The sequence below is a fragment of the Diadema setosum genome, chromosome 2 (assembly GCF_964275005.1).
Source record: "Diadema setosum chromosome 2, eeDiaSeto1, whole genome shotgun sequence".
NCBI classification, from domain to species: Eukaryota; Metazoa; Echinodermata; class Echinoidea; order Diadematoida; family Diadematidae; genus Diadema; species Diadema setosum.
In genome coordinates this window covers 8,680,655-8,702,214 of record NC_092686.1, presented here as the reverse complement: position 1 = coordinate 8,702,214, position 21,560 = coordinate 8,680,655, and the positions used below count along the sequence as shown (strand labels likewise).

At 38.8% G+C, this 21,560-nt stretch overlaps 1 protein-coding gene across 1 annotated transcript in view; it reads left to right on the top strand.

Moving 5' to 3' along the window:
* LOC140239558 (uncharacterized) overlaps positions 1 to 18,455 on the top strand; it is a 96,330-nt gene extending 77,875 nt beyond the window's left edge. The window contains exons 10-12 of the mRNA XM_072319394.1: positions 3,152 to 3,375; positions 17,270 to 17,424; positions 17,954 to 18,455. Coding sequence (XP_072175495.1) covers positions 3,152 to 3,375; positions 17,270 to 17,424; positions 17,954 to 18,168 — 594 coding nt within the window. The 3' untranslated portion in view covers positions 18,169 to 18,455. The remainder of the gene's footprint in view (positions 1 to 3,151; positions 3,376 to 17,269; positions 17,425 to 17,953) is intronic.
* The last annotated feature ends 3,105 nt before the right edge of the window (positions 18,456 to 21,560 follow it).

Below are 21,560 nucleotides of genomic sequence, written 5' to 3'. Positions count from 1 at the left end.
ATAGTTCAGAAGGTGTCCATTGTACTGCCATCCTATGCCAAGTCATATTCTGTAATGCCAAACGAAGCAAAACCAAAGTCATAATGTAAATCATAATGGACTACAGTATAATTGTTCTGAGTTTTTTTGTGTGTGTTTTTTTATAACGAACAATTGTTCGCATTGGTTTCCCTTAAAAACTGTCCCCATTGTGCAATCTTCCCTTCATCAAGCTCATAAAAGCTTTTAAAAATGGAAATTCATGACTCAATGATGTGCATGGCGTTGACGCAAATAACAATTAATGAATGCATTCTTCTAGTATGTAGATTCACGTCACTCACTCTGCCACTACTTGGTATTGTTTCTCAAAGAAAGCTAATGATATATTCTTTTTTTTTTTTTGATGGGTACAAAACAATACAGAAGAAATAGAAATGATATGAGTATAATCATATATATTTGATAATTGTCTCTTACATAAAGACAATCATGTCTGAATCAAACCTCTCTCCCTCCCCTCCCCCCCCCCCCATGATGTTTTATAATAGATCCTTCACAATATTTCTATTTTCTTTTGTAAGAGATCCTTCTATAGGTCCCGTAATAGAACCTTTTGTAATAGATCCTTCAGCAGTATTTCTATTTTCTTTTGGACGTTATATCATAACAAAGCAACCCCTCCCCCCATCAGCTAAACCCAACTCAACCCACCATTTCCTGCCTTACCGTAATTAGCAGTTTTGAATCATCTGGACCAAGAAAGGGTGGGATGGGAAAGGGGGGAGGCTGGGGGGCTGGGGGGCCCTCACACCCTCACACCGTCAGTGTTTCGCTAATTTTAGTCTGTTTGTCGCCCCGGCTTCCATCTTGTAATTGTAATTACCTGTGCCCTCCGACAGCTGCGGACAGAAACCAGTCCATGTGGATCTTACTCCCAAGTCACGTGGGATATGCAGATACAATGTACACGTATTTAGTCTTGATTTACGTGTTAACGCATCATGGAAACTACTGTGACATTTGAACCTGACTGCCAAGACTAATAAAGTTTACTAGTGTTAACAATTTTCTAGAGGTACTACAAAACCTATACTATGTATCGATAGTTCCTCTACATGACACACTTTAAAGGGATGGTACAGTATTGGCAGAGGTAAGAATTGGGCTTTAACTTTTTGTGAGATATCAAGAAACCATTTGTAAAATAGTATAGAGCATACCTTTCTGAGAGGATACCAAAGTTTATTTGATGAAAATCGGTTTTGGAATGGCTGAGACATCCAAAAATAAAGTAAAACAAAGCGATCGTAATAAAAGCTGGGTCCCACATTTTATTAGAATTGCTCTGTTCTGATTATCTCAGTCATTTCAAAACCAATTTTCATCAAATAAACATTGAATTCCTTTTGGAATTACATGCTCTTTCAAATTTCATAAGAGGTTTCTCATAATCTCACCCCAAAATATTAGAAACCCGAGATTAGGTCTCGACCAAAACTATATGATCCATTTAACATTACAGTATAAATATAATTTGATATATACATTAGATATCACAAACAAAAAAGGCAACTCAGTAACACATTAATGCATCAATATCAATGTATTTATCGTGAAATCAGCCATAGTAGTGCTAAGAGGCAATTTGATAATTGCATAAATCCTTTTTAGGTTATCTTTAGCTGTAGAAATCATCAAGAGAAGTTAATTGTGCATTGCATTCAAGTGCCAGGAATCTCTTTTGAACAATAAGAAATCAGACACGAAAGCAAGGGAGCAGATATGATTAATTATTTCAATTTATAAAGTGTTGATGTGCATGACAGTTGATAGATCCAACATGGTACATGTTCCAGTTTTTGTTATGTCTCACATGCTTTTTTTTATTATCAGATGAATAAAATCACTCTGTGATGACAAAATAATGGTCTTTTAATTGTTGGTGATAATAAGTTTGACAATGAGAGTACCAATTCTATGAATACTATTTTGAAACTATTGTGATAGCACAATTACCAACAAAAAAATCTATCTGTAGTTCCTGATATGGAAAAAATTTTAGCAAGTCATTTTCTGCTCTCACTCAAATTTGCATATAATACCACAAAATATATGTATTTGAAATGTTTGTATTGAAATTTCTCTCTGTAGGTAAATAGATCATGTCCATTTTTTATTCATTTTTTGCTCTCAAAGTCAATAGGTTCACTCATTAATTAGAGTGTAATTACCAATTTGTAAACTTGTGGGCACTAATTCAATTGGTGTGGTTAAAATTAGCAGGCCGAAAAAATTGGCACAGTATTCAAGCCCAAGCAGAGGAAAATTTTCTGTGCTTCTCAGCTGAGCTAGAAGGGATTTTTTTTTTTTTTTTGTAGATGAGGCACGCATTGTACTTGACAAATCATAGGAATTTAGATGTGATTATTCATTGTGAGATTTCTGTTACATTTCCTTTACAATCTGCAGTATTCATCTGCTCATTAATTTATTCATGGATGTTATTGTGTATGTGTTCAGATATTTTTATCGCCATAGCTGCATTATCAGTTGATGAAGATTGTGCAAACTCTTGGCAATGTAGTTTCCTCCCAGGAATATCTCAAAAGCTAAAAGCTAGGTTTTTCAATAAAATTAAGATATGAAAGGCAAGTTTCATACAGGTTGAAAGTGGTTTTGAACTTGTTCCTACTAACCCTTTGTGTGCTTTGAGTATTGTTGGCACTGAAAACTCTGTAGCATACATTTGTAGTACACACTGACCATAATTGTCCTTGATACAGAAAGGGCTAACTTTCCTACAAGCCTCATACCCAACACACAACCATGACACAACAATACTTGTGACAGAGTGCAATCAATCATAGAATGCCATCAATAATCACCGATTTGAAGATACAGAATGTGTATTCAAACCCCTTCCAAGTAGCTTTTATGTGATAACTAGTGACTGCAGTGAATTGGAAGGTTGAATACTCTAAAATGCTTGTTTTGATACTTAGAGGCAGTAGCAACGATACTGTGCTGTAGTATTGAAGCGTTAATAGTATCAGCAGAAGTAATATTTCCACATATCAGACTGTGTTTGTTGTGACAAAATTAAGAAAAAATACAAGCATGTAGTAATGGCAAATATCTATTCCATAATTAATCTCCTTCATTTCTGCAGACGACTTACGAGGTCTGTACGCAGTGGGTGAACGAGCAGGCAGCCGAGGCGATCTCGACCTTTGACCGGCTGACCAAGAAGCTGGTCTCGCCGTACTCCATCATTCCCATCGTGCGAGAGGTTGAGGGTCAACGGCGGAAGAGTCAGGGCAACATCATGGATGAGGAGGAGGAGATCGACTTCCCGGCCTGGACCAGCATCCTGAATGTTCTGGCTGCAGATGAGTGAGTATTGACATCTTTTATATGACTCTCCTTCCATACAGGATCGTGGTTGCTGGGGAAACGTCAAGCATCCAAAGTTCTTCTCGCATCTCGTGAAGGGCGTACTGTAAAACCGGAAACATTTGCAGCACAGAACTTTCGCAAATTGGAGCCGACAGCCTTTTTCACAGCATGAAACTTTCACGTATTCCCACTGGTTATTCAATGCATTGTGTACACAAAAACTTTAGCCTGCAATTCACTTTCGCAAATCTTGGCTTCTCATGAAATTCGTGAAAGTATCTGCACATGAAATTTGTGAATGTTTCTGCACATGAAATGTTGTGATGGTACAGTATTTCATCACTTCGTAAAAGCAATGACCGACTGAAGTCTGGCAAGGGTCAACAAACACGCTTAACACGCTTCGTAGTTCTGCTAAGTTCATAATTCTGTTCGTGGTAATACTCGCAACATATTCCTCAAAGTCAAACAAATGAGATCTCAATGCTTTCATTGAAGTTGTAGCAGAAACTCTTGTCGCCAGGAATCAGTAGATGTCACCATGGCAACAAGAGACGCGGTGTGGATAAACAGTATTGATCATGACAATCTTTGTAAATTACAACCATTACAGTCTGAGTGACTTTTTAAGGCTAGCTTCGGAATTTTGTTTGCAGGACCAACCGTTGTTGCATCAGACAACAATTGGATTCTTTCACATTGTTATGTTCGCAGCTACTTTTGAGTTCAAGACTTCTCTTTTTAATAGATTGTCATATCACTGGTGATTTTTTTACTCGGATTTAGAAATATAATAGACACTCTACTCTGTCCACAGTATGACTTTGCAACTTTGCCAAACCTTTCCATATCCTAAGGTCAGTGATATCTGTGTATTAAAACTTGCAGTGATTCTCTCATGGCAGTTTAATCTGTCCCCCTTTTTCGAGACACGAGCAGTGCATCCACTGGCCTATTAATAAATCCCCCCTTGAATTTTATCCAAGCAAAATAGCATATGTTCTGCTTTGTCAGGGAGAAATAAACACTCTATTTCTGTTCCGTTGAGTCACACGGGGTTTATGTATATTGAAATCCATCAACAACAACAAGAATAATAATTTGTTAATAGGGGAGAGAAAGGGAGGGGGTCTGCTTTAAAAAGGTACAAAACAGTTTGTTGTGCATCAGTAAACATACAAACTCCTCTGATGATGCGAGAACTGAAAATGAATGTTTTGGAAATGGGAAACCATCTTTCTGTTTTGTTTTTTTGTTTTGTTTTGGTTTCTTATGGGGGTATTTTTTGTTTTGTTTTTGTTTTTTTTTTGTTTTGTTTTTTTTAGAAGGGTTCTTTCAGGGACTTATTAGTGCAAACTTTGCAATGAAAATGATGGATATATATAAAGCAATTGTGGCTGTTATATTTGTAATGGGAATCAGATGTAAAGTTGCAAGCTGTGAGCTATTTACCTTGGTCAGTTACAATAGTCATACAAACATTGTGGACATGATTTTCTGTTACAGTGGGTAGAAGAGATTTAATTCGGGATTCCGCCAATGTGTAAATGCCTCACAGCCAGCTCTGCTTCAGGTGCATTGTAGGATGGCTCAGTAGCAAAGTTAGATCAGGTCTGGGCTGCATCTTGCTTGCCAGACCATGTGAACAGCATCAGTATATGTGACCGGGATAAGTTTGGGAAGAAGCACTGCACATGGTAGAATATGCGAACCAGCCAACCCATGTTTCGTCTTTCATCCAGAGAATTTTGTGAAGATTTCTTTGCTTCATCGTGTGACCAGCACATTGCAGCATCGCAGATACAACCCATAATGGCCATAAGTTAGTCAAATTGGAAACCTGTGAACTTTTTTTACACCAAATTCAAACAGAGGAAAAGAGAAGTTACATCGATGAAATGCACGCATTGAGTTGCATTATATGTGAAGGAAGACGTAGTGAGCTAGACAACCAGAAGCAACAATACTACAGAGCAAACCCACTGTACATCTGTGAAAGGGCTCTACTATAATGGTGCTTTCATATGGGTGGTACTCAAATTAGAGAGATATATATCTTCCTCTCTATATTTTTGCCTTTCTCTCTCTATATATATATCTATCTATGTACCTATCTATCTATTTATCTGGCAATCTGCCTGCCTGTCCATCTCTACAGCTTTTATATCTGTCAGTTCAGTTTATTTTCCACCTCACCAATTACCTGTCAAGCATCTATTTGTGTACCTATATATTCATACACATTTCACTTTAGTGCTTCCCTATAATCTGTTAACCCTTCTATATCAGGGGCTTTGGACAGTGTGTACAGTGCTATAGTTTTCAATGCCAATCAGCACTCAAAGCACACAAAGGGTTAATCTGTTGGTCCATCTATCTATCTTTCTTTCTGTAATGATATGATAATAATTTTTGTAATTTTCATCTGTCTATATGCCATTTCATCCATCTAGCTTTATTTTTAGATATTTGTCTCTCTTTCTATCCATCTATTTATGTATATATCTATTCATATCTATCTATCTGCTTATCTAATTCTCTTCTTTTTATGTGCTTTATTTCTGTGCAGATATTGGGAAATAAAAGTTGACATGTCTGAAAGCATGTCTGGAAACTTGAAAAGATTTGCATTAGGTAGAGGATGGCAAATAATATTGAATAGGGAAATATGATAGTTGCATTCATTTCTTGTTAACTTCATATTTCATATGTTTGTGTGTATGTTTGTACATATTTGTATATGTTTGTGTGTATATTTGTTTGTGTGTGAATGATATATTGATTGTGATAGACAGGTAAGGGGCAAATTGTAATTACACTTCCTTCCTTTAATCATCACATCTCATCGTAGCACCTGGGTGTTTTGGAGCGGAGTGCAGTCACCTTTTCCCCTGTGTATATATTTTGGAGGGGAATACATATATATCTATCTGTGTGTTCATAATCTTTGGTATGCCTTGTAAGTGCAGTGGTCTTTTCTTCTCGGGTAGTGAGGGGGCCCTGCTGGACTGAAGGGGATTTAAGAACTAGGGAGAAGAAAAGTGGCTTGTCATCATTGACCTTTTTGAAACCATGTCATAAGATTCAAGTCATGACCAGTTACACTGACAGTTACCAGAAAAGATTGATCATTCCCCTTTGTTTGATGACTTGGGGAGAGTTTGAGAAAAACTGACAACATTTTTTGAGAAGTACTTGCTGTACTGGTAGTCTGTCGGTCAAAATCTCAGGCTGCTTGTCAGTAGATTTTCGGGAAAAGGAGACTTCAATGTTTTAATAGTGTGGTACTACACGTGTATGTTACTGAGTGGATGACTACATGAAGTGTGTTCCAAAGTTATTTGCAGTGCCTTACTTCTGTCACTGTAATCTAGGACAAGGTGACTTTTTTTTTCTTTCTTTTTTTTTAAATAAAGAATCCACAAAATTAACAGAAAACAGGAGGTACTACCCAACAAAATTTGTTTGACAAGAACACCGAAGGTGCTGTTCTGTAAACTCGATGTTGCAGACAAAGACACCGACGTCGATTTTCACCAAAAGTCCTGATTTATAGTGACAGCCAAGCCCGCCCTCTGGTTCCACAAGCCAAGAAAGTTAGCGGGTCTAATGATTTCCATGTGAGAGTGAAGCAACTTTTGCAATTTAACCCATTCAATCTCTGTTGGCAACAGATATTCTCCATACCCCAGCCCATATTTCATAAATATATGTTATTGTGTGCAAGTGTATGTGTAGATATGTGAGACCAGTCTTGTAGGGGTTAAGCAATCATGGTCACAAGGTTTTCTTCCTTGGTGCCAACTTCACACTTAGATCTTATCTAAACTTTTCCACATTTAAGTGCCTTTCCACTCCAAGTCCAGGTTAAATTGGCTTTGATAGATAAAACATAAAAATAAAATGTACAGAATGATTGAGGTTTGATCAGATTTAGACCCCCCCCCCCCAAAAAAAAAAAAAAAAAAAAAGACAACTGTGGAATTTTGTTTTTCACAAATAACTTCTTTTAGGTGTAACCACATAATGCAAATTGGCAGAGGTGATGCTTTCACTACCTTCCGAAATCTTCTACTTTTAAAACTCTTCAAAAATCTTCATTAAAGTTCCTATTTGACATGAAGTTTACATCAAACCATTATACAATGTAGCCACCTATAAATAATCCGGCAATGCAGGAAAAAAGAGATCACAGTTGCTAAATCCTTCACCAAAAATTGATTCAAGTAATGCATTTATTTTCAAAACAGATATGTGGTGCCATACAATTGCTGTGAATCGTCATCATCATGTGCGTATAAACCAATTGGAAAGATGGAAGGTGATGACATCATCGCCACTGACAGTTTGCATGTATTAAATGCTAAAAACAAGTGAAACTTTAAATATCCAAAACTTCCTTATTTTACGTCCAATTTGGATGAAATCTCCACCATCCCATTCATCTGAGTTTATTCAATTTATGAAAACCATTTTTTGCTCCTGGTGCTGAATTGCGCTTTAACAGTGCAACATTTGTTACCTTTTGAAGGTATGGAGCAGAGGTGCATTAAAGGCAGCTGGCAGACAAGCTGCTGGAATCCAGATACAAAAATGTGTTGTGTTTGCCAGTAATGTCATCTTGTGGCAGCTGTTTGCTGGAAGAAAAAAAAAACAACACTCATTGCTACTTATGTTAGTGTAGAGTCAAGGTCATGGTCATATAGCCCCTGTGAACCTCTTCCACAGCATGTGCTTTTAGCAATGTTTGGTACCTATGTATCACTATATGTCAGCGATTATGTGAGATAAAGTCCTGAAAACTTGGCAAAGTTACAACAAAGTATTCAAGATTTTTATCCATAGTTTAATATCGTGATATGTCCACTACTAGTAAATGTCCACTAGGTCCACTTGGTGTTACGATAGGAACTCGTGTCTGTATTTCCTTTGGTTTGTTTTGATGTAAAACAAGATTTAATAGAATTGGGGATTTCGTGCCGTACCATGATGGTTCAGAAACTCTGATAAGTGGACAACACACATCTGTGATGTTGTGTCCATCATCATTTGAAGAGGGATTAATGTAGATTTTTTGGCTCTTTGACCCAATCTGGGTTAATCCGGCCATGCAGTTTAATTGATATCCCAGAGAGATTGACCCCAACATGCGTCAGCAAATGAACGGACAGATGAAACAGATGAGGGCGGCCCGCGATGGAAAGATTTGCAGTTTTTGTTCTTGTCCATGGGAGGGGTGCTGTTTAGTTTTGTTTTTATAAAGTTGTGCACTATTTCATTGAAAGAATGTCAGCACTGTTGACTGCATTTGCTATAGGTCATTTGCTTGCATACAAATGCAGCTTAACCAGATTTGTATAATTTGTGACTACATGCACTAGCAATTTTCCTTCTTACCATATCTCCCACATCAATTCCCACACATGCGCTTCCAGTAAAATACAATGCTCATCCAAACTTGTTCTATGTATATATAAAAACATGTATAGGACTATTTGTTACTTCTCAGTCGTCTTTTTCCTTGTCCTTTTTCAGTCATTGTGACCCCAAATTTGTGACAAATTCTTATCACACCCCCCCCCCCCATGTCACTCTTCTGTGTTCAGGAAACCCTTCTCTTGTTCCAATGCCCATTACATTTGTCCACATCCTTCTGCTCTGCGTTACCGCCCGATTATCGCGCTCAGATCTGTGCAAGCGCCATATATCCCACCGCCATCTTTTTCCGATCTCAAGGTGATTTCCATTTTCACCCTCCTTGCTTTCCCTCTCTGTCAATCTTTCTTTCTGTAAATTGTTTCTTTCTTGAATTCCACGTCTCACCATCCAGGGAACGTGTTCATCAACCTGCTGTTCCCGATGGCTCCCCCTTTTTCTCCCCACCCCACCTCCCATGCGCTGCCCTAGATTCACATTAACATTCTACGTTTGCCTGATGAGCATGCAGGATCGATCATGTATGTGGTGGCCAACATCCGGGTTTTTGTTGTTTTGTTTGACCTTGCTGAATTTGATGATTCAAAACTTTTAAGATATTGACTTCTCTTCTGCCCATCAAACTGCAGACATAGAAGGAGAGATTGTTGGGAAATTCTGCAAGTCAAATAGTCTTTTTAAGGGGTACTTAATCAAAACTAGGTGGAAGTGTTTGTGCCATTTGAGCCAACACTTATTTCATGCTGCAGGTGTATTGGCTGTACGCATTGTGATAAGCTTCTATGGTGCATATCAGTTAACATTGCAGTCGTATGTGTACTTGTCATGTCAGCTAGTAGCAGTGCATCCGTAGAGACATCAAGATAAACAGGGATGTGGTGGACCTCATTGTGTCATGTTCTTTGAAGACCATTTTCTTTTCATTGGCTTGTCTATCCCAACTCTTTCCTGCTAATCACTTTTGATAATCGTCATCAAAACTTCTCCATGGCATAAGTGCATGCTTAGTTGTTTGAAGCTTGACATGTTCTCGATCCAAATATGCCAGATTGTTGTCTAATTTCATTCTCTTTTGCATTATCTGTACTGCGATCTTGTCAGTATAAGCACAACCCCCCCCCCCTCTTCTCCACCCCTCCTTGCAGGCAAACGCACCCTTCGTTCCTTCTCTCGGCTGTCCCAAGTGCATTCATTAACCTTAATTTCCTCTCCAAAGAGATACTAATCATATTAGAGAACTTTCTACTGCTACGCAGCGGTCACACCTTTCGCCCGTAAGCTCTGAGTAATCGCAGGGTGTCAGACAGCCCGAGAGTGCTCATAACACATTATGTATGCTTTTCACACTCCTGTCAAATAATTTACCGGCAGAACAAACCCCCACCCTCCCTTCATACCGACAGTTCCTGATGGAGCTGTTTTCAAACTAAAGTAATAATTCATTTCATTGCCAAATATATCTTACTTCAACTGGCAGTTTACGCGTTAAAATATGAGCATTTCTACTTGCTTTTAAAATGATTCCCAATGACTATCAAATCCAAGACGCTACATTTCTCTGATTTGGCAGCATTTCTTGTTAGTATGATTTTAATATGATATGATATTTACTATTCATAGTGTTTCATAATGCAAAGGACAAACTCATCTTTTGTTTGACCCCTTTTGGTTGTTCATTTATATTTGTTTGTTTTCATGGTAGAATTTTCAAAGGCCTCTTAATTGTATAACCTTAGTAGTTGATTCTTAAATCAGCATGACATTTTAAATGATTACGGTTCCTGTTTTCCTTTCAAAATTGGCAAAACTTCTTTATCATTTTGTTCAGATCTAAGAAAGATTACTCATTCCATCTAATTTTCTCCAATATTAGAAATAAAGTACAATTCACCAGTACCAATTTATTGGCGACGAGACACTTTTATTATTTTTTTTTTGTGTGTGCCACATTTCCCCTAGAACTTGATGGGTATATTTAAAGAAAGTTCCTCGACTGGGAAGCGAGCTTAGCACCTGCGCTGATGGAGTTTGACGCACTCTGTAACCTTTAAGACAGCGGAAGTGACAGGCAAGAAATGTCCCTACGCAGGATAACAATATGTGTTACCATCACTTGAAGGTTTTGGGTGTGGGCAGAGGGGACCCAAGAATAGATCCATAACTCACCTTTGGTATATATTTGAATCCCCCCCCCTCCCTCTCCCCCGTACCCCCCCCCCCTCCCTTCTATCCTCCACCCCACCCCCCCCCCCACCCCACTCTCAATCTCTCTTTATCTCTCTTTTGCCCCTTGCACAATGGGTGTGACATGGTTATCCCAAATCTGCTAAGCATATTTTTAATCCCGCCATTATCCTGCCTGCGTAACCCAATTATTGGGGATAATGGGGGTGGATGTTGGGGTAATTAGCGACAAGATGGGATGGAGCGGAGAGGAAGGAAGGGAAGAGCTCTAGGTGCTCCTCAATGCTTTTCATATTTCTTTCTGATCTCTGCATCCAGGATTCTTCCAGGGTCATTCTGAAGTCAGTGTCATTTTGTTTTTGTTGTTTGCTGAAACAAAGAGGAAGTAGACTGCCTGCCTGCAGTGCTCAAATTTCAAACTGTTGATGTTACCAACCTCTTTTTGTAATTTGCAACTGCCTTCTTTAAAAAAAAAAAATAAAAAATCTATAGATAGAAAGAGATATAGATACAGGTAGATAGGTAGATAGATAGACAGACCAATCAACGGATCAATATTGACATTCATCACAGAGCAAATAAAAGAGCACTGCAATTTTTTTTTATGTAGAGTGGATTAAAAGAGAGGTTTCCCATTATAATTTTAGTCTTTATAGTTATGAGCAGTTCCAACAGTATTTAGCCGAGTCTTTTGATTTTCAAAAATAGCAAATGAAGAGCAAACCCAATTTCACTGCAAAATGTTGAAGTGTTCTGATTCTGGATGGGTCCCATCTAAAAAAAAAAAAAAATGTACCATTTATTGAAAGATGCAATAATTGCAGCTACTGTAGCAACAATATTGAATTTTCAACAGTCTGGTAGTGGTTGCCTAGCTGTTGCCATAGTAACTGGGACTATTCTTTAGGTGCTTTTGATTGATGATGAGATATTAGGGTTCAGTTCACATGTGTACAATTTTGCTACACAAGGACAGAGGTGTCTATGTGTTGTTGTGTCATCTCTTCAGTTGCCATGTTCTTTCCCTCCATTTGTAAGAAGTGATGTCACAGGGGAAGTACAATTCCTCCGCATATTCATGTTGACATTGTTAAATAGAGTATATTCATACAAGAAATCTGCACATATAAGATGATAAATCTGTAGAACTATTATAGGGAAATGGTTCCAGGATTCAAGAGGGCACTATTGTGTAGATCCATGCTTACGTTTCTGCCAGGTTCTGAATATTTAAGTAAAACTGATGCATTCAGTGAGTAATATGTTGAAAAACATTCAAAATAATGTTGATCTCGATTTGAGTCAGTTCCTCTCTTGATTCTGCTGTTGTTTCCTGGCTGGTTCCACTTTCTACATCGGATCCTTAAAGGCCAAAATTTGCTTGCTAGCTGGCTGTGGAAACTAGAGTTTAATTATGTCATCTACTTTGATTAAGAGTTAGCTAGCTGTACATCGTTTATCATCGGACTGAAGCTTTCTATGATAATTATCACCATCTAACAGCGCCCTCGTGTGAAAGTGTAGATTTGCAGAATTCTGTCATTCTACATCTGATCTTGCCAGGAGTTCCCCACTGCTCTCCTTTTTTTTTTTCTCATTTCAGTCCAATCATGAAAACCGCCTTGAGCACAGAGCAGAATGGCACTTCAAAATTCCCAGTGTGATGTCTGTGTTATGTGCCTCCGAGAAGTTCTAGCAACTAGGTTAACATTAAGATACATTTTAGTCATGCAGATAACGGATGTTAGCTAGAGCAACAAGAATTTTTTTTTTTTTTTTTATTCTGGAGTACGAAACAGATGGAGAGTGAAGTTGGGCGAGGAAATACCCCAAAGAGCCACGCAAATCTCGCGGAAAGACGTGCGGTTCTTTTATTCGCGGTGACTCATGTGCGATGACATCTAACGATGTAACTGTTTTATGGAGATAACAAGAAGACTTTTCTAGTCTTCTTTCCACCCCCCCCCCCTTCCCTTTTTTTTTTCCTTTATGAAATCAAAAGCCAGGGGGTGCACTTACTGGCTCCAACCTTCATACCACTTTCCACTTCCGAGACTTTGGGGGAGTATGAAAGATGTTAGCTCCCACGCATCCCAGAGGTTTGTTTTGTTTTGTTTGTTTTTTTTTTTGCTCAAACATCAGGAGCGACAATTTTTGTAGGGAACATGTATGTGTCTCCTTCGGCCCTCCCCCACCCTCCTCTCCCTCTCCCCCCAAGTAGAGAAAAAAGCTTTGGGCAACTGCACTCTGTGATTGTGGTCCATTGGTTGTTGTGATCATCATCCCATTTGTGAAAGCTTTAAGTTGCACCAAGTCCAGTGTGCGAATTAGTGTCATTTATAGTACGTAAAAAGAAGAAAACAATTCAAATTCATGTCATTGCCCTATACCCAGTAGCATCTGGTAGCCTTGACTAAAGAAAAAAAAAATCCTTTCTAAGATTGAAATGTGATGAAAAATTTGTTAGATATTTCCTATGACTTTGAAAAAAAGCAGTAATTCCATAAGTCGTAGTGATGTTGCTATTCTGCCCAACTTTGGAGCCCAAATTCCAAATGGGATGTGTAGGGCAGGTATTGCGCTAGATAGAGACAGCAGACAGCGAACATCATAATCTAGGCCATTTTATAGGCTGAAGTAAAAACAGACCTGCAGATGTGATGAGGTGGTCATAATGCCGTGCAAGGTTTTGTGAAGTTGTCACCTTTCTACTTCTCAACTGCCAGGACGTGTGCTTTGTATCAGGCACGGCACTTGCCCTCATTCTCGTACGTGACCTGTCACCTGTGTGACAAGATGACCAAAAATCTTGTCTGTTCTTTCCCAGGAATTCCGGTGATTGTTTCATTTTCGTTCTTGTTGTCGTTTCTTTGGGTTTTGTATTGTATTTTATGCTACATTGATGTTATTAGGATGAGCTGCCAAAACATGTGATGCCCTGAATCACACCGTTGTGATTAATCGAGAGCATGGGACGGAATGAATATGAGCTGGAGAGATGGTGTGGGTGTGTGTGTGTGTACATTGCATGTAGGTCAGCTAGCAAAGGCTGTCATTGATCCATAATTCCAGAATATATCACACTTTATTCTCTCAGCATACCCAGTGATTTCCTCGAAGCGAACCAAAATTTTGATTTCGATAAACTGTAGAAGCTCAGACATCTCTCAAAGAGTGCAGTGGATATCATCAGCATATTCTTGCCATAAATCTTACATTCTGTATTTCAATGCCAGTTAAGTATGAGGTCAATTACAGGTACATTCTTATTCCATGAATCTTCATTCCATTAGTACTGAACTGGAAAATATCTTTTAAATCATCTTTCAAAGAAGTTTTTCTCAACAGTGCAGCTTCTCAACACTTTAAGAATTTTTCAATTGAGTACATATGGGTCTGGATGATTTAATCTTTATTTTCTGTTCTGCAAGAAACACAGCGGTATCTGCTTAGTTTATGAATATAATGAAAGGAGAGACTTCATTCCAAGATTAGCAGCTTGTAAAGTTGTGACGGAAACTTATAGAATAACATTTTCTTTCATCTCTTCCTTTTGAAATTTTACTTCAGAGGATTGTTGTTTGTGTGTTATGGATTTTTTAAACTATGTGATGAAAGCTAGACCAGTTAAAATCATCCTAGTGTCATGTGAGTTTACAAGATGAAGTGTGAAAGAGATATTTGATGAAGCTGCAAGGTTGCCCTTCTCCCAGGCCCTTCTCTCTAGGAAAAACTCTGTATTCATAAATGGAGAATCAGATTTGTATGATTAACCTCTCTTCGGAAGTCCTTCTCTTGGATCTTCATTGAAGCACTCAAAGAACTTAACCCGAAAGTTTGGCTACTCTGCGAAACATAGATGTCTCCTCGAATTTGCTCAATTTTGCTGAAGAGTTTTCCTACCTGGGGCAGAAGAGAGGCCATATTAGCAGACGGAAGTATCCCAAAGGTCCTGATATGAGTTTGATTACTTTAAATCAACTGCATCCATTCAAATCTAAAGCCAGAGCATTCAGTGAAGACAAGTGTATGTTGCAATGACTTGTTGTCATAGCCTCACCAATAGAGGGCAGTACAGCACTTTTTTGGCTGAGCGTAGTAGCATTGCTTTAGTTTGAGAAAAGCAGGTTCGTATGCCCACTGTTAGACCATTGCAATCACCCATCACTGTTTCTACATGACTACTTTTTTTTTTTTTTGCTGTTGTTGCTTTTTTATTACTACCAGTGATCCCACGTAGAATAAGTGTCAATTTCTATCTAATTCTATTAAGCTTATTATGCATTCATATGATAGATAGTTTTGTTGTTGCAATGTGGTCCTGATAGTGTTGCCACTGTGTTTATAAGTATCTGGTTTGAGGGTATGTGATTGAGGTTGGATTCGGTGCTACCTTATAGTTACTCTGTCTGGATGGGAAAGATGACATCACAAAGGGGGTTACATGGAAGACAACTAAGGTCAACACACCTTCTGTACTTTACGTGTATGTCATCCGCTCAAGGCAGGGGATAATTGCCGGTGACACGTGCCGCGGATGGCTCAGTTTGGTGGATGGCGTACACAGGTTGGCAGGGCAGTCAAGGCTCATGGGAATCCCTGTTCAAGGAAATGAGGGAAGGGTGGGGATCAGGTGTTACACTTGTTTCACGTCAGGAGCCAGCAAGCTGTCTTGGTATTAGCACCCCTAGCTCAGTGTCTATATACCTGGGTTTCAGCAAGAGTATAGTCATATGGTACTCTGTGGTAGACACTGTTGTAGCTCTTACAATCAGGGCCTCATTTTGAGGGGGGGGGGGGGAGAGGCAGGGGGTGGAGACTAATTTACAGTAGCTATCATAAATGTCATGTGCCATTGCGGTAAGCAGCAGATTCTGACAGCTGATTGGGTAGTGAGGTGCTAAAAGGCATTAATACTGATGTATAATTACTTCTCCTCTAGAAAGTCAGTCATGTGGTAGGGCACAGATGCACTTGAATGGAGGTTAAGCAATCCTGCAATGAACCTGACTAGTTAAAATTAAGCTATAGTGGTCATCATTGTTTCCAACAGTGCTAACTTATTTATTCTCTCATTTTGATCGTTTGTAGATTGCATAGGTTATTGTTACATATAGCATAGCAAAAATTTCTCTTGCTTTACAATATAAGAAAAGAAGTCAAATTCCATTTGCCAAGTATAAGCAAGTTAAATTCCATCATTTGGTAAAATGCCTTTGATTTTTTTTTTTTTTTCATATTTGATCAGTTACCATTTTAGATGCAATATGGCCTGCGTGCCTAGCTGCAAGAAGCCACAGCTGTAGAGCATCTTCTAATAGTAATGTATGGGTTTATAGACTGGTAGTTAAGGGGATAAGGGGAAATCAGGGTTATTGTAGCTGCGAGACTACTACTAAACTAGATGTTGCTCAGGCCATGTTTGAATAATGGCTAGACCCAAAACATTTCCATTAGAAATGATTAATTTCCATGCTTAATTCAACGTAGAAATGTCCTCACAAAACACACCCAAGAAATAAGGATTCTAGGAAATTTTCCACTTCTTGTTGATCTCAGATACAATTTTGTGTTGTAACATCATGTGCCACTAAAGAATAACATTGTGAATGATACCTTTAATTGTTCTATTTATGTTAACAATATGCGTAAATTACAACAGTAGTCGTTACCATGGCGATGGATGGGCAAACACCAATCACCTGGAAAGGGGTTGTTATCTGACACTGTCTGGCAGTGGCAGTCATTGTGATTTACAGTAATTGTAGGTCTTTCCAGAAGGGGAAGTCTTGTAGGTCTCCAGCAAAAAAAAAAAAAAAAAAAAGATGGAGCAAGCTACATTTCAGCATGCAGGTCTTGCAGTGAAATATTACATCTGGATGAAGGTGATGTTTAAAGACTGCTGATCTTTGAGATTTTGCTTTCCAACTCATATACTTCCTACATGCCTATCACTCAATCTCTCAGTCACATACGTATGACCACTATTTAATAGTCATTTTAATTATATTTATGTCCTCGGTCACACTGAATTGTAATACATGTGAAAAATTCTCCTCTTGTATGATGGCCAGCAGATCACATGGACATCATAACACTAGCTAAACCCAAAGAAAATGCTTTTTTTCATGTCAAAAATCAGTGTAGGAATATCATCAAGCAATTGCTTTACACAAGGTCAGATTGTGCCTTTGTCCTTAGTATGATATTGATGGTCTTATTCACACTGTGTGCTTCTTATTTCCCTCTCTGACGTGTTCTCTGTTCACAGGGATAAATGGAGTCTTGCTCTAGCATCTCAGGTCCTTCCTGTCATCGACAGACTCTTCTACACCAAAGACGAAGCCATCATGGATGCCGCCATCGAACTGGTCCACGTCCTGGTCAAGAAGTTCGGCAGGGAGATTGAGAAGAACCACCACGGAGGTGAGATCAGCGGTGTTCAGTCTTTTGAGATCTAAATACTATGAAGACCAGTACATTTGTGATTGATCCATATTCGTGTGTGTGTGTGTGTGTGTGTGTGTGAGAGAGTGAGTGTGTGCTCATGTGTGTTGTTTTAACAAATTCTGCAGTTGAGAGATAGACTGGGCTTGAAGGAATTGAGTAGCTATCATATATACAAGTTTTAAATGCTTAAGTATAGACATGAATGTCTTTACAGTTTCCAAGACATTGTCACATTTTAGTAAAGCATTATGGCTCCTATGTCTTAACCCATTGAGGACGAGTCCCGAGTATGCTTAGTGTGTTGTAGCAAAATCAGCCCGTCCTCAATGGGTCAAATATTCGAGTATTTCCGTGTCATCAACAAACATACAAGGAACGTTCTAACATCTTGTATTATCTCTTCACTTCTTTCACTCAATCTCTCACTCTCTTTCTCTTTCTTTCTCTCATTTGCTGTACAATTCTTTGCCTATCTCTCCATCTCTCCATCCATCCGATCATCCAGGCCTGTTCCGCACCAAGTTCCGCGACGACTGCCGTACCTGCTACCACTGGCTGGGCAAGCTGCACACGCGGGTCAAGGACCTGGTGCGCAAGGAGACGGAAGCCGAGGAGATCGACCTCGACAGCATGCTGCACGCCTCGCTGCTGTGCTCGCTGAGTGAGGCCCTCAAGCCCTTCACCACCAAGACGTACTCGCTCAAGGAGATCAGCAAGTGAGAGACGTCAGGGAGATGGGGGGAAGAAGGAACTCGCGAGAGGGTCACAGTCACCCCCTCCCTCCTCTGGGTGTCACAGGTGGAGTGAAGCTTGGACAGCTTTTCAAGACTCATCGACTAGGGGCCCCTCTGGCTATTCACCACCAGCACTTGTTCTTTCCAGACCACAAACTTATTGAAACTCCCAGAATTTGAAGACAATCCTACCCTGTCGCCGCTGTGACCTGTATCCCCTCCTCCTTCCAATAAATCATCGAAAGAAAGAAATAAAATCAGGAAGAAATGTAATGAGCAGAAAATTTTAGATACTTCTAGTCAGTCACTACCAAGATTTACTCCTTCTGCGAAGAATTGAGTTGGATGTTTACCTGGGCTCTGTGTTCTTGAGTGATCTTTAAAGTGTTACTAAGGAGATTGTCAAGAGAGTAAAAGAAACCCCAAATCCAGACTAGGCCAATCCGCAGTATGGACACAGAACAGAACAGAACTGAAATTGAACTCCACTAATTAGTGTTGCCAATTTTTGTGTTACTTTGGTTACATCTCCTTTACAACACAGACTCTTTTAAAGTCTTATGCTTTGCATGACAAGTAATAGCTCATCTATATCTTTTTTCTTTCACTATGAGAGGAAGAATATACACAGCTTTTAGATCAAGTTGCAGTATAAGAGGACATAGAGAGAATGGGGTTCTGTTCCAGTAGGTATTAGTGGTGTATGATGAGGATGATGAAATCAAACATTGTAAAAAGTTTGTAGAACAGTTAACCCACTGACCACAATAGTTTTGGTTTGACCTGACCATTGTCTATATGGAGACATTTTAGATCTGAAAAGGAATGGGTTAAGGTGACCATTTCCTTCCAATTAAGTCCAGTCTTCATGAGTCATCCAATCATCTGAAGTACAGTCATTGTCGACCTCATATCAGGAAATACGCACGCACGATGATCCTATCACAGCATCGCAGCACAAAAATCACTAACGTCACCGTATTTTCATCCACAAAAATTATGTCAGCAAGAGGATAGGAAGAAGATGCAATTGTGTATTTTTTGATACAATTGTGTAATCATAATCCAAGGAACTAATGACAGAGAGGAAAAAAAAAACAACTATCCATGACATTCTTGATAAACCTCATTAGTTTTTTCTGTCTTCATTTTTTCCCTGTAGTCGTTCCTTGGTTATGTGAAATAGTTTGCAGGAAGTCAGCTAGTGTAGCAGGCCATGGAGACACAATGCTTTAGCTCCTTTTTTGCCCTTCTGTCTGCTCATGCCAAAAATCCTGTCAATTCTTTCATTTCTTCGACTTATTTCAGGATGATAATCAGTCACACTTATAGTGCAGTGCAGCTAATGCAGTGTTTCAATACATATATGATTGAAAAGCATCACTGTATTGATGAACTGCACAATAACATTTCGTAATTTTTTACTTTGGAACATTAATGACCCAAATTAGTTAGAGTACTAATTATAAACCCTGTCTTTGATAGATTGTTTCTCCTCATCCCCTATGTTAGCATCTGATTCATTCTAGTTTGCAAGTTTCTGTAGTTTCATGGAACTTATCCCATTACTGTTGGCACTGGCATCTACAGTCACATCTGTATAATTTCAACAACAACAGAAAAATCAACCAAAGACCCTGTTACCATGGAAATGCTAGTAATGAACATTTATGTGATGAAAACTGTCATCAGTGCAGAGGGATAGTTGTCCTGTCATTCATTGCACATGCTGCTTCATGTACATCAGTATTTTATTGTAAAATCTGTAGGCCATGTTACAAAATAAGATGTAGTCATCTCGCAGAGTTTTTGTGTGACTGAAGTCCAAGGGAGGCCGTCTGTTTGGTTTAAGGCATATGCAGCGCCCAGAAGTGACCGTCAAGCATGGACATTACCCCTGTGTAGGCATTATTGAACATTGTGGGACATTCTGACCATGTATTGCTCTCCCCCCCCCCCCTTTTTAGATTACTGGCATACTGTAGGTTACAGACTCTTCCTTTTGTGGCAAAAACAAGTCAGATTTTCCCAGGTAAAGATTTTTGGTTCCTGTGCATGTCAAAACTAGATGATTTCAGTGAAGAATCAGTAACGGCCTCTGCAGTCTTGATTCCAGTTCCCCAAGCTTGTGTCCATAATGTGGTCGAGGTACAATCTATTACACAGTGCTTACTAGATACGCACTAGTCTGCACGTCCGAGCATTGGCCCAGAATTGAGGGAAGAAACAGACTTGAACGGAGACTAGTCAGACAGATGAGTTTTGTCGAAATTCATTCGATGTTTTTTCAATGTTCTATATTGTACCATCCAAATGTATGTATATACTTAGGAAATACCAGATATAATCAGTAGTAGCATCATTTTTAACCAAATCTCTACCCTTTAAGGATTCCCCATGTATTACCTCAGTTATAGAAATTCATTCTGTATATCAACTGTAAATAGTAAACATAGACGTACAGTTTTTGCATGTATATTTTTGTGAATTGTACTATATATCAGAAAGTGATGACTGTCCTTTCCACAGTGTTTATCTTGTGAATGTTATACATATTGTGTATAAGTGGACCAAATATTTGATTAGACTGATTTTTTTATGTATGCCTTTGATGTATTTATATGTTCTTGTGATGATGTGGATAGTTTAGGAATCGATGTTTGAGACAGAAGCGGATTGTGCAATACAGTTCTATGTATCTTTCCATTCATGTGTGTATCCCTTAATAGCAATCACTGATGTGTTCAAATCAGCTGTAAAAGAGAAATTCTACAATTTTCTGTTTGTGAGAGCATGATGCACCTATGTTCAGTGAATTTGATATGATATTAAAATTGTATATATTTCTCGATATATCACCTTTTCTGTGATGCAATGTGATATGTGTACATAACAGACCTATAACTGTTGTTTGTACATGATTTGAAACTTTTGTTGATGTTTTCGACAGATGGTGTTGCGAGCATGACATTACCATTAATGTTTATAATTATTGGTTCTCATAGCTTCCACTAATTTCTGTCTTGTACACCTTGTGGCTTTTAATGAACCATCAAAAAAATTTGTCTTCCTCTAGTGATATTCAGCTTTTATTATCTGAGAGTAATATTGTATAATTGAAGTCTTCCAGAAGATGATCAGATACTGTGTTGTAAGCTGTGTTTGATGGGTGGAGAAGCCTCTTCTTGATCCAGTCAGGTGCCCACGAATTGTTTACCACTGGGATTTTGATGCAAGTCTCAGATTGGTTGTTTTCCTATGTTATGGCAAGATAATCCCATTTCCTGTGAACCAATATAAACCACAGGAGCTTCAACTTGTTCAGTAAATTGGTACCATACGGCCTATTTGCCAGAGAAGATATTAATCTCGGCTAGA